Consider the following 17,953-nt stretch of genomic DNA (forward strand, 5'->3'; position numbering starts at 1 on the left):
TTTTGTTTCTTCAGGTTTCCATTCATTATTGTTGAGTTACTCGTGAGATATTATAGTATACTACTCCAGTCGACAGCACATGACCCACTGCCAAAGAAAGGTTCTGAACCAATGAACGGGAGCAGAAAGTTTTGCTTTACATAGGCTCACATTGGCTGAGTAGGTCTTCATATGTTATTGTGTGCGTACATAGCTCCACCTAGTGACTGATTAGTAGGTTACACATAAAGCATGGGAACAAAGAGCCTAGGGTTAGGAACTCTTGAACCCATAGACAGAAGGGACCCTTTGCTTTGCTTTTTGTGCTTGGCAATGTGCTTCGGGGCATGTATTGCATTTGAATTGAGACACATAAGTATTTATTAGGTTTATTCCCAAACAAACCAGTGGATTGCATCCATGTCTCGGTATGTGGTCCATTTCAAACAGGATGTGATCTAATCAAGCCACCCAAACATAATATAATTCACTTCTTCAAATGATAGTTCTGCTTCGATGTTTTTTTGTTTTGTTTCCATAGTTTCCCCTCTGGTCTCTTGTACACACCAGAGTTTCACAAGATAAACTTAAAACTTCTAGAATGTAATCTCTTCTGGAAATTCCTCTTCTTGTTTATGAACACATTCCCGCTCACAGGATAGTGCTGTCATGATTATTTGTGTCTCCTGTAATAGCTGCTTGGGCGCACGCACACACACACACGCACACACACACACACACACACGCACACACACGCACGCACGCACGCACGCACGCACACACACACACACACACACACACACACACACACACACACACACACACACACACAGAGCTCAATTTAATTTTTTCCGCATTTGATGTTGAAATAATGGAGAAGACAATTGTTCAAGACAAAAGTGTGCTATTTTGCGTCGAATGATTCACAGTCATGTGTCGTCATTCAACCTCGCTCTTGGTACACCAAAGATGGCCGCCCTTGAAGACTGGTCGTCCACTATATAATCAACATATTTCCGAATAAAAACACTCAATGAATTCACCGTTCAGTTAAGTAGCCTCAGACACGCTTATCTAAACAAAAACCGATGATGAGAAAATACCGATGCCCGTCGTAACATTATCACTCGACCGCCGCCATCTTGGGTGTACCGCCTCGCCGACCAGTCAACGGCGAGCATTTGCCGGGGAATGCCCTCCTTATCTCCCCGGGTCACATGGCCACAGATCCTCGGCGCGTCATAAGGATGCGGTCGGCCAGAGCCGGGCACCATCCAAGCCCTCCTCGGCCCACTGCTTGACCATATGTCCACAACCGGTAAGCATTTATGTTTTTTTTGTTATTAATTTATCTCGACTCGACGAATGCATTTGACTTTGAATGAATTTGAACCTGTTATATTAATCGCTGAAATATAAATCAATATTAAAACGAGAGCCAACGATAGGCAGTCGCTCTTCGACAGGGCTGGCGGTGTGTGTGCCGTTCAAGGGTAACCTCTCGTAATCGACTGGCTGTGGATGATGGTGTGGTTAAATTTAGATAGCTTTACGCGGTACGAGGTTAGGAACAGCCAGGCGCGCCGCACACTGCAGCTTGCAGCAGCACCAGGGGCAGAACCACGGACACTTGACTGGCTGCAGCCCTGCTTCACACACGTAACGCCGGATTCTAATTTGTCCACCGCTCTGGAGGTATTTCAGGAGTGCTTACATGATGTTCGGTGAACCGCGGGAAGGTTGTGTGTGGCATTATGTTGCCCATAATAACCCCTAACTTTACAATCCATAAATAGCTTATAACAATAGTTCATAAAATGTTAAAACGATGTAAAATGTTCGTACACATTTCGATATCCAGGCACTACTAGGCTATTACAGAATCAGATGGTATAAGCATATAATAAACATAAAGCCCTTAGCCTTTTGACTCCCAACACCCAATCAAACTCCCACATGATACGATCAGACGGATAATACAATACTTTTTCGAAGTGTAGCCTAGCCTATAACTTAGCCTACATTTAAAATTTATGTATAGATTTTTTATTATTTAGGCCATTCAATGCAAATATACAACGAAACGTTTAACGAATTGGTAAAGTCGTCTCATGTCCGTATCGGCCCACCGGCGAGGTCCTCTATTCTGCTCCACTTATGGTCAAGATATGCAGTGATGCAACTCCGACATGTGCAGCTAGTACACTCAAGTTACACAAGTCTGCCAAAGTGAACTCTATATGGAGCGTATGTGTTCTGAAAGGGATCCCCTTTTTTTAGTCAGCTCTCCTGCGAGGCCAAGAGAGAGAGTCTAGACACACCGCTTACAGTGGGTTGAACGGATCGCAGTGTGTGGGATAACGTGGAATGTTGGTCTATTTAACCCCCTCAGAACTTTTCAATGGTTTAATTCCCTCGTTGTTTTACTGTGTAGGCATATAACAACCTTCTGTGGATGGTTCAAACACATTGATTAAGGGTTGTTTTGTTCTAAAAAAAAGTGTAGGACCCTTGGTGATTTTCTTGTGCTTATTTGTTCAACGGAAGGGTAGAGTGGGTAGGCCTAAGTGCCTCCTGTTGGCTCGCCCTGTGCCTTTTCTTCCTCATTCCCTCTCATGTAAACACCACTTACCCCCTGGCGGAGTTCTAAATCCCTCACCTTGCATCACTGTGACTGACATCTCGCCCTCAAGCCAGTAGGCCTACACAGTACAGGGTGACTCCTGTTGGTTTGAACTCGTTGATTTCTCCTTTTTTTTTTCCCATTTCTCTTGTTGATCAGCCATTTCCATAACACCAGCTCAGCCTGCATAAGAATTGTAAATACGCGCTTATCTCGGGCACCATCACCCAACCCCCATCACGTGGTAACCACACTGCTCAGGAGGACTCTGAGCAGTTATGTATTTAGTTTCACCCAGTGGCACGATACTCGTTCCTAATCTTATCATTCGCTGCACGCCGTGCTTGACGACCACACCTATCTCTTCCTCCTTCAGTGAAGGACGAGGCCCCCGCTCTGCTCTGACCGCCATGGCCGCCCCTAGCACGGCCCCCGCCGCCGCCAACGGCCAACGCTTCCTCATCCTGTTCGACTTCGACGAGACCATGATCGCGGAGAACAGCGACGACGCGGTGGTCCGCGCCGCCCCCGGCCAGCGGCTCCCCGACTGGCTGGTGGCGGCGTACCGCGAGGGCCACTACAACGAGCACATGCAGCGCGTGCTTTCCCACCTGGCCCAGCAGGGCGTCGGCGAGGACGCCATCCGCGCGGCGCTGGAGAAGATCCCGCCCACGCCGGGCCTGGCCGCCCTCTTCCAGTTCCTGCGCGCCCACCCGCACGACTACGAGGCGGTGGTGGTGTCGGACGCCAACACGTACTTCATCGAGACGTGGCTGCGGCGCTTCGGCGCGCTGCCGCTCTTCCGCCGGGTGTTCAGCAACCCGGCGGGCTTCGACGCCGCCGGGCGCCTGGTGCTGCGGCCCTTCCACGCGCACGCCTGCGCCCGTTGCCCCGACAACATGTGCAAGCAGGTGATCCTGCGCGAGTACCTGGCGCGGCGCCAGGAGGAGCGCGGCGGCCGGGCCTTCCAGCAGGTGCTGTACGTGGGCGACGGCGCCAACGACGTGTGCCCGTCCCTGGCCCTGGGGCCCGGGGACGTGGTGTTCCCCCGCAGGGACTTCCCCATGCACCGGCTCATAGAGGCGGCGGCGGGGGGCGGTGGCGGCGCCGGGGGCGGGACGGCGCCCCTGAAGGCCCAGGTGGTCCCCTGGAGCAGCGGGGAGGACGTGGTGGCCTGCCTGCAGACACTGGGGAAGGAGAGATGAGGGGGAGGGGGAGGAGGCCGTGTGTGTGAAAAAGAGACAGGTTAAAGGAGCAATAAGGAGAGCGAAGGAGAGTGTGTGTGTGTGTGTGTGTGTGTGTGTGTGTGTGTGTGTGCGTGTGCGTGTGTGTGTGTGTGTGTGCGTGTGTGTGTGTGTGTGTGTGTCGGCTAGAGAAAGAGAAAGAGAGGCCACTTGTAAGAGCAAGATAGAGAGGGGGAGAGGATGAAGGAGTGTGTGTGTCAGAGATTAGAGGGCTCGAGCGCGTTAGAGTGGACGAGGCGAGTACCCTCAGTATATATGCATGATTACATCCCAGCTCACCTAGAAACCTAAAAGACATTTACCAAGACAAATATTATCACAGTATGATTGTATACCCAGCAACCCCCATAGAGAGGATTACGTTTTCTACTGCATGAAAAAAAATCAACCTGAATCAATCCTTTGTAACTGCAGCCAGACAAAGGGAAGCATTTTAGCTTTTGTAATGCTTACTTTATGAGCTTATACAATTAAAACAGTAGTTTATTGTAATACAACCCTTTAAAACCACTCAATATAACATTCTATAGCTCTTTTTCCCAGGTATACGTATCAAACCACCTCAAACTTTTTTGCTACACTATAAACGCAGATTAAATCACCCATTTGACTTTTCAGCCTTGTATTAAATACTTGTACTCTAGGAATTCAGCTAGTACTATTCACTAGTAGAGGGAGAAATATTGTGAAGCAGTATTGAAACAAGCTCGTAAGGAATAGAGAAAGGTTAGAAACGGTCTATTTGATGTATCCTTTATTCTGAGGTGGGACAGCTTCTAGCCATGGTCTCTGAGGGGTTTTGGTTGATGGAGGGGGGGGGGGGGGGGGGGGGGGATTTCAATCAAATGCCATCAACCTCCCACTCACCCCTACTTGCCCATCCTTTTGTTTATATACATTTGGTCTTTCAAAGGCCCCCCGTTTAGACTCTCAGACAGCTAACGGCCCTCTAAACACTAAGCATTAGTCTGTCTTTTATGCAGTATTTCTGACCATTTCCCATTCAAATCCTCTCAGTATTCTGGAGGTTCTTTAGATTGGTGGCAACAAAGACAGAGAGAGAGAGAGGGGGGGGGGGGGGGGGGGGGGCTGTTTGTGGTTCCTTGGCTCCCCACCCCAAGAAAGCATCACACAGCTACCCGTGGTTAATTATTCATTTGAATCCAAGACAACAAGCATGGATTACAAGCTCAATGTGCTCACATACACACAAGGACAAACACAAACGCACACACAGAGTACGTGCAAGCCTTTACTCTCAGTGTTGACACGTCATCTGGGTGCTGAGAAGGTGGCAGCGTAATGAACACCGACAGGGTGCCACCAGCGAACCAAAGGAACACGACCGCTACCCTTGACAAGTGCTGGTCTTTTCTATTTCCTCTGTCCCACACCAGCCTACAACTCGCCATAAGTAGTTTGTTGGGTTTGTAGACAAGCAGAAATTAAAAGCTAGCTACTGTGCTGGCACTTTAAGTCGTTGTGGATGGGGTGAGGGAGGCTAGGTCTCGAGGTAGAACCAGAAAGGTTCTAAGTTTCGATTCCTTGGTTCCTTGGCGTTTGTGTGAGGGGGGAAGGTCGTGTTGTATTGTGTTCACCCCCTGAGCTTCGACACTGCAAACCCTCAAAACGTAGACATGTTTGGCTTGATTAGATGCTCAGTGTTTGTGTGATGTGTGTGTGTGTGTGTGTGAGACGGGTTCATTTTGCATTGCCCTCCACAATCAGCTGCAGATAGGCTCCAAAGTCTCAGAGTGTATATTTTTTTAAATGTCATAGTTCCTTTCTTTGAGGTAGTTGTCAGGTATATATAAGTAAGTAAAACAAACATCTAGGTTGAAATAACCTAACCTTGATGCGTGTTTGTATACAATATTTACAGGTAATTGGTAAAAAAGTGGTTGTGTTCTTAAAATCAAATGGCCGGGATTACTGTATGCCTGTAAAACGATATAGTAGTATGAATCTGTTAAAAGGAAAGCTTTTATTTTACATTGCAGAAAAATAAAATAATGTTATGTATTATGCGTGCAAAAATTCACAACAGATCTATGTACCTGCTTTTTACTCTTCATTCCTTAACCTTTAAGCAACATTGAATTTGCACTCCTTGCTGTTCATGAGAGAAGGGTTAACGAGTGAATATTAAGGTATTCATATTGGGAGTATTATACAAAGATTTACAGCCTTCGGAACGATGTTAATCCATATTAAGAATTGTTTTTGCTGTTTGCTTGTGTAAACGGGTTGTTTTGGCAAACCAGTTCACTGCCGGGTTCATGATCAATTGAAACCAGGGCAAACACAAGGTAGATTTCCAGAGACAGAAGATACAATAAATGTGATTGAATAACCCATTGCAAGTGATGAGGTGTAATCTTCTGCATGGACTTTGACCGTCTGGTAAAATGGAGGAAGCCTCATCACCTTATCCGTAAATTATCTGTGAAAGAGGAAGCTAAAGGTACGGAAGCTTTAGTGTTTATGGTGCTCCACCTATTAGGACTCAACAAGGGACATTTGTTATGACTTGAATTGACCTGTGTGTGGCGTGTGTAAGTGTGTACACCTGCAAGTTCTGCAAGAACCATTGCAATAATTCATGTGACATTGTGGTGAAAACAACTAAAGGGAAACCCTCAAAACGGTATACAAGTTACAGTTTATTTACACTGTACTTTTTAATGTACAATGCTGATGTGTAATGAGGAAAATCACCAGTCTTCAAGATCACATTCTTTATCAGGGGGAAAACACACACTATGTATTCTGTAATCAATGACATGTTTCATCGAAGATCATTATGGATTATTGATTGGCAAACATTTGTGTTGGTATTAATAAGCTTAAATTGCCAAAATATACCTATGGCACTTACATCTACATTGATGTGTCTGCTTACTGATTCTGAGTTTTGTGCAATAATTTCAGTGCAGAATACTTGACATGCATGTTGAGACATTCGGTGTTTGCTAAATACACTTGTGCATATGCATATTTGCATCCTGAATAGCTTTACAAAATCTTTATTTATGTTCCTGATTTATTTAATGGGCCACAAACCGTAGGCAACTAAATTGTATAATCATGACCCACTAAAAGGCTGTATTATGAAATGATTTAAATAATTTATTGAAATGATACATTTGTTTAATGACAGTTGCAGCTATCATATAGCAATACAGCAACTGTTTTTTGACTTTCCATTGTCTTTAAAGTATGGTTATTTAGCCAAAATGAACAAATGTGTGTCTGTTTAAAATATATCACTGTAATGTAAAGGAATTTAAGCCATTACCTAATTAAATCCCTTAATCCCATGGTGGCTGCTTTCACTGTTTCTTTATTTGCTCAGAATGGTTTTCATAATAAAACGTTTGTGTGTAGAGTGTACAGTGTGTAGAGCGAGATCCTTTTGGCCAATATTTTTCTTTCCAATGAGGAATTTGCAGAAGAAAAATATTTAACAAATAAATAAAAAATACAAATCTTAAGAATGTATAACTTTAACAAGATAAATGGTCGGGGTATGAGAACAACGAACGTGTGACAAGAGAGACTGGAATTAGGCTATAGATTATTTAATAATTATCTTTTTTTGGAACAAATGCCTAGTGTCTCTCACACATATATTCTGAACCAAAGGGGGGCGCCAAAACTATAACAAAACATCTCGTCGGGGGCGCCCCGCGGGGAATCACCGGGTAGAGCGCGAAGTCCGCGTAACATTAAAGGAGACATATTATGGTGTTTTCCCAACAAGGAAACATAGTATTTGAGTTCCAGAAAACATGTTTTTGAAGCTGTTTGCTGAAAATAGCTTTTAGAATGCGCTGTTTCTGATGTCTGTAGCTTTAATGTTTATGAGCTGCAGCCCAGTGTTGTGCCTGAACGCGTTCATTGAACGATAGTTCATGAACTCGTTCATATTTTCGGCGAACGTTAACTGAACGTACTGTATTACTGCCTGATGAACGTTACTGTGAACTCGTTCATTCTGGTGTCTGTGAACGGCACGCGCACTCGGTTTAACTTCGTTCAATTGGGGGGTTATTTGTTTATCAAAACGGCGGATGCGCGCGCAGAATGATTTGTTTGACCGGTTGCCATGGTTATCTCCGTGTGTTTCATTTGCAGTTGCGGCGTTGTCAGCTTACTGTTACATTAAACTGCAATCAGAAAATGCGGTTATATGCTATAGACCCTATAGTGTCTGTGGTGTAAAGGCTGGGACGAATTAAAAAATATAAATACACTTTATGTTGAAAGTATAGACCGTCCCGATTCCCATTGAAACGAATGGCGCGGTGATTATTCTTCAGAACGAGATCTGTTAAATAGTGAAAAATGAATCAAACTGTAATCAGACAACACGGTTATATGCTATGGACCCTAGAGTGTCTGTGGTATAAAGGCTGAGACGAATTTCGAATTATAAATATGTACAATCCATAACGTTATCTCCCGCTGGCTCATAGCTCAGCGGACTAGAATACCTCCTAGAATCATTGCTTGTTGGCCGGAAACGTAAATGGGGGCTGTTTACGTTTGGTTGTAGTCTTTTCGCTCGGTTCTCCGACTCAACAGTAGGGCTAGAACCGAGCGAAAAGACTACAACCAAATTTGAACTACAACCAAACTAGTTCCCTTTCCGCTTCCGGCCAACGAAGCAATGAGTCTTCCAACAGAAATCAATGGGATTTACAAAATGCGCTAAATGTACAATGCATTTTCGCTACGATGCTTGATTCAACCACTCTATATCATCCTAGACAAATCACGAAGTGGGCTCGATGTTCAAAATACCGGAAAAAAATAATAGCTCACACAGCAACATATTGAAAAAAAGAACTATGAACTAGTTCATTTTTTGGAACTGTGAACTTAGTTAAAATCTTTGAATTATGAACGTTGAACTGAACTAGTTCATTTTAAAATTTGTGAACTGAACTTTGAACTAGTTCACGTAGAAAGTGAACTAGCCCATTGACCAATGAGCTGTCAGACTGATCCACAGCATGGAGGAGATGGGATTGTTGCCGTTTGCGGACTCCTGCACAGTAAAATTACAAGAGTAAAATTTCCGTAGTTAAAATTATTTTACTCGAAAATAGTATTTTTTGCTCTGATTTGAGGTGAAAGAACAAAACAAGAGTTGAGAGACACGCGGAGTTAGATCTGAATAACGGAGTCATAATTTTGACTCCTCCCCGAGGGCAACGCAGTTAAGTTTCGTTTTGTCCGCCATTACGCCGATGGTCATTTCACCTGCAACCGATCTGGAGAGAAGTCTGCTAGGAAAATAACAACGCAAGTAATACATCAACTGTTTTTTTTAGCGCATACGTTTTTTTTTGTTCTCATCGTACAGGATGCATGTAATGTTTGGTTTGTGTTATTTTCAAATGTGTGGCTTAACATTACCATGCCAGTCTCAAGACCTGCTGAGTCGTGTCACACCTTTTCTAAAAGTGGAATTTCACAGGTTATTAAAGCAGAGGGAGGATGAGTTAAAATCGGTAGTATCCCAAATTCAAGCTCAACGAAGCCGCGTGATTTAAACATATTATGTAAGTTACGCTAGTCATTGCTATATGCAGCTGCTACAGTAGATGCTGCTAAGGTATCACGTTAGCTTGCCAGTCATTTGACCAATTCACGTTTTTTGTTCTTTAAATTGGGAACATTTATAAGTATATGTTACACTTTTTTTTTGTTTAATGCACACATTAGTCGACTGCGGAGAATTTTGTTAACCATAGTGTATCATTGACTGGTTCGTTAGCATGATTTAGCACCACATGGACTTAACTCTGGAAAGAGTCAACAGAGGTTGTGCGCCACACCGATGCAGTGCAATTCACGTTTGTGCTTTTAGGAAACTTGGTAAGTAGACTAGATGGAACATCGTCTTTTGTTGGTTTGTGTCCAGTACACATTGGTTCACTGTGGGGAGACTCGTTTTACGTGAGAAGCTTGGCATGTAATGTTTGGTTTGTGTTATTTTCAAATGTGTGGCTTAACATTACCATGCCAGTCTCAAGACGTGCCGAGTCGTGTCACACCTTTTCTAAAAGTGGAATTGCACAGGTTATTAAAGCAGAGGGAGGATGAGTTAAAATCGGTAGCATCCCAAATTCAAGCTCAACGAAGCCGCGCGATTTAAACATATTATGTAAGTTACGCTAGTCATTGCTATATGCAGCTGCTACAGTAGATGCTGCTAATGTATCACGTTAGCTTGCCAGTCATTTGACCAATTCACGTTTTTTGTTCTTTAAATTGGGAACATTTATAAGTATATGTTACACTTTTTTTTTGTTTAATGCACACATTAGTCGACTGCGGAGAATTTTGTTAACCATAGTGTATCATTGACTGGTTCGTTAGCATGATTTAGCACCACATGGACTTAACTCTGGAAAGAGTCAACAGAGTTTGTGCGCCACACCGATGCAGTGCAATTCACGTTTGTGCTTTTAGGAAACTTGGTAAGTAGACTAGATGGAACATCGTCTTTTGTTGGTTTGTGTCCAGTACACATTGGTTCACTGTGGGGAGACTCATTTTACGTGAGAATTGTGATTCTGTTCTGGTGCACCGCGTGTACTCTACTCTTAAAAGAGTTAACGGGTCGTACTTCATGATGAATGCAGCTGGTGTGCACGTGTTCACGTGTACACGTGTAACCGTTAAAATCATAACCGTTTAGGAAAAAACAATAAACGAAAACAGTTTTTAAACAAAAATCTTCAAATTAATTATGTTCTGGAGACACGCATTTATTGATTTTACATCACTAATAAACTAATTGGGGAGGATAAAAGCTAGTGTGCCGAATCTGTCTGTCCCTCGGCGAGTGTGTGTGAGTGAGTGTGTATCGGCGCACACTCACTCACACACGAGGACAATGAAGTCACGGTTAACCATTTACAAGAAAAAAAAATCTGTCAACACGGTTAGACATTTTTGTAAACGTTCACATCCCTGCGTTCTTCTGACTGCAGTTTCTCAAATCTCTGTTACTGTTGATATGTTTTTCATATTAATTAGTTCAAGACAAGTAATCAAACCAACTAACTAACCACTATTTTTTCCTGTTCCTTTAGGATGGAGGCAACTGTTAGGGTGAAATATAAGGACAGAAAGAAGTACTTCTTCCTAACATCACCTTTTCAATTCAAAGTATTTTTGGAAAGTGGTAAGAGAAAACATTGCATATGCAGCCTTTATTATAAAATATTGTTACCAATGCATTTGTTTGTGTGTTGCCACTACTTATGTAGGCTATATCATGGTCAGTGTTAATATGACTTAAATGTCTTTTAAAGTTGCCAAGAAGTTTGATCTACCCACCCTGGATATTAAAGTCTATGATGAAACCAGGACCGAAATCGATGATGAGGCATTCGAATACATTCTAAAACAACAGGATATTGGGGTTTTAGAAATTGTGATCCCAACAGCAAGCGTTGATGGTAAAATAACTTTACGTTTTAACTTCTAGATATGAGTTTTTTAATCATCTCCGCAATGACATATCGTTCACATTTAACCTTTTCTGAGTTGTGCAGCTCATGCTGTAAACATTTTGTGTCCCATGAAACATTATTTTGTAGATTCCTTCAGTTCTAGTTTGATTGGCGATGGTGAGCCTTCATCAGGATCTGATGACACAGCAATAGTGATCAGAAATCCCTCAGAAAAAAGAGATGCAGAGGATCGTCGTCTGGGTCGAGTAAGATCAATAGATTGTTTATGTCCTTTTTGTAACTTTGTTGCAACCATATATATGCTCTTGTTAATCTGTGTACTCTGTGTGTTCTCTGTGTACTGTCAATCACCTCTCCCAAGATGATTGAGGACATCCTCAAGAGTAGCCCTGGAGGTGATAAGATCACACATGAGTATGCTCGCACAAAAACATTGTCAGATGTCAGAAGACGTGACCTAGTGAAAATACTAGTTGCACATCTGACAAATGAGCATGGGTAAGTTTTTTTCATAAACTCACAAGACTGATATTAAATTAATCTTAGTTGTATTTTGGACAGGATGGTAATTTGATTTGTGTGTATAGCACAAGCCCCCCTAGGAGATTGAAGGAGGAATACGCCAAAGGAATCATCTGCCTTTTTCCTTACTTGGCTGACCCCCTGAGCAAGCTTGGCTATGTAAGTTACTGCTGCTTTTCTGGTGAAATGGTTTCAAATCAGTCACGTATTTATGGGTGAAAAGTATATTTGTATTTACATGTTTTTCCCCTTATTTTCAAAGGAACATTTTTATAATGCTGAAGATGGAAGTGGGTATTTGGCTTGGAGAATCAAAACTCTGCAGAAAGAGGTGTCCGAGGGGCGAATGAAACGGTCACGACAACTTCAAACAGGCCAGTGATTAATTTGGAACATGACCACTAGTTTATTTGGTCTAGGTTTTCTTTTGAGTATTAACCTGGCATGTTGTCCCAAACCTTTAGGTGGGCCAACTTCACACAGGGATCCATTGAAAGAAGACATCCAGTGGGACGGACAGCAGTGTCAAGAAGCAATTGCCCTGATGAAGCATTCCACGGATGAAGTTGTAGTGAAGGAGAAAATGAGGCTAACCCTGGCCTATCGTCAGAAGTTGCTGCACGATCCTGAGAACTCAGCCGACATCCTATCTGTTTTTCCTCGTTTCTTGGACATTCCAGGTTTGGTGAGTAAAGAACTACAAAGTAATGTTTTGTGTAGTTTGTTATTGTTTGTTTTCGTCAGACAGAATGTACATTTATCTTTGTTTGCTTTTACATGTTTTGATTGCTATCTGCCGAACCTGATCAGACTTCAGAAATGATCTCTGTCGCTACTTTGACCATCTACTGTGGGACTTACACTAAATGTCTTTGCCATGTCTTGTAGATTGATCAAGATTTCAGGAGTCTTTTTGGTGACGCAACCTCTGCAAAGATGTTGGAGAAGTGGACCACCAACTTTCAAGCAAAGGTTGTTACTCAGTGTCGTGGGCTTACACTGACTGGAGATGTACAAGACCTCATCCAAAATGCTGAAGCCACTGAAGTAGATGATGGTAATGTCTTCTCCTTCGACTATTCTAGATGGAATGGGGATAACCATTTTATTGTGCATTAAGGCACATTTTGTTATATGTACATATCAACCTGTTGCCTTGAGAAACGGAAGTGGCTGTCATTCACATGTGAAATCACTGGGAATACAGTAATTGAACTGCACAAAGTTGTTTTTATAGTTTCCTACTCAAAACTCATGTCATTGATCCTTTTGCAGGCTTTATTGGTTATGGATAATCCGTCTGCTGCTCCGTCTCTAAATCTGAATCAATATGAAATGCTTAACTGTTCTGTTTTTGTTATATATTCCCCAGGCTGGGACAGTGACATGTCATCAATGCTGTTGCTGGTTCACCTTCTGCCACCTTCAAGCCAAGGCCGAAAAAGACCAGGGAAAATCTCAGCCAGACAAGCATGCGACAGTCTTGTAAAATTCATCAAGGTGAGCTTTGTGTGGAACAAAAAGGGTTGGAAAATACTTCCTCTTTTATTATGCTAATAGTGCTGGGCCATTGGGTAACGCTTGAATAACTAACAAAAGGTGGCCACACACGTTGCATAACACTGACCTTATTTGCATTTACGTGTTTTGGCGTTGTCTTCAGAGTGCTTTACAGCGTATGTGCTAATAAGTGTTATGCATAGTGTGCCCTCTTCCTTTTTACTCTTATTGTAACTTTGTAAGAATCCAAAACATAATAAATGACCATGCCTCCTTATTCAACCACAGATTGGGACCAGCATCCAAGCACACCTGGACAACATCTCTGGGAGTCTCCAGCCATACCTACTTGCTGTTGGTGCCAAGAAGAGCATGATCGAGTCTTACTACATCGTGATCGACAAACATGCTCTACCCTGTAAGACCTCAACTTCATTGGCTTGTGTTGATGAACTTTTCAAAGCACATTTCGTCTTTGGCACAAGATACTGTCAGGAATTGACCAATGTGTACACCTTTCTGCAAACCACTGTCTATGACATAGATGTGGAAAACACCAAGGTAAATCCTAGAGTTGCAGAGTTGAGGGCCAGGATGCAGAAGTAAACTCCTATGATCTGCTTCATTTGTGCAAGATGTCATGCCAGTGTCAATGCCTTGATTAAGCACTTTAAATTGGTTCATGGTCTTTGTCCCGGAAAAACTCTAAGGTTAAAATGTGCTCAAAGGGGTTGTGCACATGTATATAATAGTTTTTCTGGATTACGAAAGCATCTCACTAAGTGTTCTTTGCGTGACAGTTCAAGTGTTAATGAAAGTTCATCTTCAGCCAGTTCCGTTTCAGTTAGGGATGTAGACCTTTTACCACATGAAAATGTAGCTTGTGAATCTGAACTCCTTCCAAAAAATATAGTAAAAAGTTGTGCGACAATTGTTGCAGAACTGAAAGTTGCTGGGGTAGCAGAGACCACCATTAATAATGTTGTCAACTCTGTTGGGGAAGTTATTGATGACATACAAAACGAAACTCTAGTGTCAGTGAAAAACGGTTTATCTTTACAGGAACCAATGAAAAGTGTTGTGGAATCTCAAATTGATCAGTCATTCCAAAAAATTGAAAATCCATTCTTGGCATTCAACTCTGAAAGCAAGAGAATGCAGTACTTTTCTGAGCAATGGGGGAAAATTGATCCAGTCGAATATGTCCTTGGGACAAGGTTTGCTACCAGACGTAATACAACAAATGGGTCATTTTCTCAAGTTGTTGTCCGAGATAAGTTTACATATATTCCCATTCTTGAGACTTTGCGGTTCATTTGTAAGCATCCTAATATTAATGACTTTTTAAGTAGAGATTGGGAAAAGAAAGAAACGTTTCTCTATGATATACAGGATGGAGAATTCTTTAAAAGTCATGCCCTTTTCTTGAAACAAAACCATGCGTTTCAGATCCAGCTCTTTTTTGATGAGTTTGAGTGTTCAAACCCCCTTGGGTCCAAGCGTGGAATACACAAGTTAGGAGCCATCTATTTTACGTTGAGAAATATTTCTCCAAAATATAACTCAAATTTACTTGACATCCATTTGGTTTCATTATTTCACGCACAAGACATCAAAACGTATGGATTTGATAAGATCCTTGAGCCACTGGTCAAGGATATATCTCGTCTTGAAACTGAAGGAGTTCAGATTCCCCTTTATGATCATGCTGTTTACGGAACCATCATTCAAGTTACAGGAGACAACCTTGGTATCCATTCTTTATTTGGTTTTGTAGAATCGTTCAGTGCTCGTTATTGTTGTCGTTTTTGCCTACTTGAGAAGGAAGATTTTCAAACGGAGTTCAGTGAAGATAGCAGTAAGATCTCACTTCGAACCAAAGAACTTCACGCAGAACATTGTGAGGTTATCAAGAGTAACCCTCAACTTCCTTATGTTATGGGCGTGAAAAAGTCGTGCCTTTTAAATTCCTTGCAATATTTTCATACGGCGACAAATTTTTCAGTCGATATCATGCACGACATATTTGAAGGGGTTGCCCAATTTGAGATGAAGCTCCTTCTGCAACACTTGGGTCAGAATTACACAACACCGGCAGAAATACACAGACGAATTCAGAGTTTCAATTATGGTCGCTTGGAACAGTGCAACAAACCTCCAGGTGTTAATTTAGTTGAGGGTTCTAATGACTTAAGCCTTAATGCTACACAAAGCTGGTGTTTGCTGCGCCACCTCCCGATTATATTCGGGGATCTTGTTTGTTCAAGTGACCAAAACTGGTATCTATTCATTTTACTGCTTCAAATAGTCAGCATAGTTTTGTCTCCAGCCATATCGAGTGGCATAACTATATATTTGAAGCATCTGATTTCTGAACACCACAGTCTATTCAAGTATTTATATCCCCACAAGAAATTATTGCCCAAACATCATTTCTTAATCCACTACCCGACGTCGATGCAGAAACTTGGCCCTTTGATACATAGCTGGTGCATGCGCTACGAAGGAAAACACAATTACTTCAAAAGACAAATAAAAAGTTTTAAAAACATTACAAAAACATTGGCCAAAAAACACCAATGTCATGTGGCATATTTGTGGCAAACATTTAATCCAAATGAATTGAAATTAGGCCCTGGCAAAATTTAGAGGAACATGTCCATGCTTTCAAGGTTATGCACACCACAGAAGCACCCATTGTTTTGGAATTTAAAGACCTTTTGCACCACAAGTGTTTTGATATTTTAATGTCATGTGGTCTTGATTCAGATTTGTTTATAATCCCTTATTTTTTCATGTAATGCTTTTTGTGATGAGGATAATTTTCTATTGAGAGCAAATATTTGGTGCCAAATAAAGACATGTGGAATAATTGATCTTTTGTCATTTTTAACAATTGTACGAGCTTAATATTGAATTGTGCAATTTCTAAATTGGACTCCTTACAGAGAAACAATTACTCAAAATTGAGGAATGTTAACTCTTTTTAAGGGAGTAAATTGCTGTGGAGTAAATTTGTAGTTCCTCTAGTAGGAGTAAAAATAGAGTGAGAGTCATTTGAAATTGTCTCTACATAGAGTGAATTGTACTATTAAAGAGTAGAATTTTTACTCTAAATTGAAGAGAAATTACTCAGATTAAACAACTCTATCGAAAGAGTTAACTTAACTCTTTTTAGAGAGGGACCAAATGTTATCCAAAATAGAGTAAAAATTTCTTCGATTTGAGTAAATTATACTCTCGTAATTTTACTGTGTGGAGCTCTATATCTATATCATATAATATAATATAATAATATTATATATGGGTATTTATATAATATTATATCTAATATCCCAGCCAAAAGTTTTGTGCGCCTGGGATGATATTATGAAACATAAAGACTGCGTCTGACGTCTCTGGCATTTCCACAACAAGTAAAGACTCGTAGTGGGGGATATCTCGGCCATGGTTGAGAGGAATTGGGGGAAAGGAACTTAGCCTTGACTCTCTGAAGTCCATGAACCACGACATGGAGGAGAAAGGGATTGTACTCCGGGAGCTGAGCTGCCGGACTTGCCGCCGAGACCTACCCCCGCCGGACTTGCCAGCTTCGGCGGCAGTTCAGCTCCCGGAGTACACCCGCCGGAGCAGCCGGAAAGCTTCGGCCGCAGTTCAGCTCCCGGAGTACACTGCCGGACTGCCGCAGAAGCTTCGGCGGCGGCCGGACGGCTTCGACGGCGGTCAGACTGCCTCTTTCTCTTCCATGTCTCCTCCTCTGGACTGCCGCCAAAGCTTCGGCCGGCAGTACGACAGTGAAAGGGATTGTACTTCCGGAGCTTAGCTGCAGGGCTGCTGCCGAGTTCCCCCCGCCGAAGCTGCTCGTCCGCTTGTCCACAAAATCATAGCCAATGCTCTGATTAGAGGGGAGTGGGGAAGTGGGAGGCAATATTCAATTGTGCCCCCTTTCCACGTAGGAGGGGGCGCCGAAACTGACTCGCTCGTTTGGTAACTGTAGGCGGGGTAGGCCTACTTTCAGAAATGCATATCTCCCTCAAAAAATCATGTACAGACTTTTTTCAAAGTTTGTATGCGTGTGGGAGCACCAGAGACCCAAAACAACAGCCCAAATCCCAGGAAAAGTGTTGTTTTCATAATATGTCCCATTTAAGGCCAATGCCTTACCCCAGGGACCCGGGTTTGATTCCTGCCCGTGGACCTTTGCTGCATGTCCTCCCCTCTTTCTTTAGCCCAATACCGGCTGCATGCAGTGCAGCTGCACTGAGGACGCTGGCCGTCTGCTGCGATGCTGCTGATCCAGCCTGGAGTTGGAAGTGCTGCTGATGCCAGCCAGTAGGCTAAAGTTATCCTGCGATTCAGCATTCTCCATGTGGACCATATAAAAGAAAAGATGCCTGCTTCGTCTCTCCTCTGAACTCGTCAGAGGACATCGCAACAGGCCCAACTCATGTCGTGTTGTCTGTCCGATCAGCAGGAAGTCTGTCAACTAATCTTAAATCTTTAATCTCAATCGATTTGACTTGTGTCTCTCTGTGTGTACGTCAGTGAGTCATTTTGTACTTCAGTGATGGTAGGCCTAGGCCATCCTCTCA

At 42.6% G+C, this 17,953-nt stretch overlaps 2 protein-coding genes across 4 annotated transcripts; both read left to right on the forward strand.

The window, feature by feature from the left end:
• Positions 1–759: 759 nt before the first annotated feature.
• Positions 760–7,166, forward strand: LOC132446131 (probable phosphatase phospho1). 2 transcript variants are annotated; one of them, XM_060036264.1, is made up of 2 exons: positions 760–1,297; positions 2,979–7,166. In XM_060036264.1, the coding sequence occupies exon 2, from the start codon at positions 3,013–3,015 to the stop codon at positions 3,805–3,807; it is 795 nt and encodes a 264-aa protein (XP_059892247.1). In that variant the 5' UTR covers positions 760–1,297; positions 2,979–3,012; the 3' UTR covers positions 3,808–7,166. The 2 variants fall into 2 exon arrangements, with proteins under 2 accessions (XP_059892247.1, XP_059892248.1); XM_060036265.1 differs by lacking the exon at positions 760–1,297 and adding an exon at positions 1,307–1,674.
• A 1,742-nt stretch (positions 7,167–8,908) lies between these two features.
• LOC132446433 (uncharacterized) lies at positions 8,909–15,995 on the forward strand. Of its 2 annotated transcripts, XM_060036734.1 has the most exons (11): positions 8,909–9,160; positions 10,956–11,047; positions 11,178–11,324; positions 11,466–11,584; positions 11,701–11,837; positions 11,927–12,020; positions 12,124–12,235; positions 12,326–12,546; positions 12,750–12,918; positions 13,234–13,361; positions 13,650–15,995. In XM_060036734.1, the coding sequence occupies exons 2-11, from the start codon at positions 10,957–10,959 to the stop codon at positions 13,965–13,967; spliced, it is 1,536 nt and encodes a 511-aa protein (XP_059892717.1). In that variant the 5' UTR covers positions 8,909–9,160; position 10,956; the 3' UTR covers positions 13,968–15,995. The 2 variants fall into 2 exon arrangements, with proteins under 2 accessions (XP_059892717.1, XP_059892718.1); XM_060036735.1 differs by lacking the exons at positions 8,909–9,160; positions 11,178–11,324 and having other exon boundaries at positions 10,810–11,047.
• The last annotated feature ends 1,958 nt before the right edge of the window (positions 15,996–17,953 follow it).

Source organism: Gadus macrocephalus, chromosome 18 (genome assembly GCF_031168955.1).
Source record: "Gadus macrocephalus chromosome 18, ASM3116895v1".
Taxonomy (NCBI): Eukaryota; Metazoa; Chordata; class Actinopteri; order Gadiformes; family Gadidae; genus Gadus; species Gadus macrocephalus.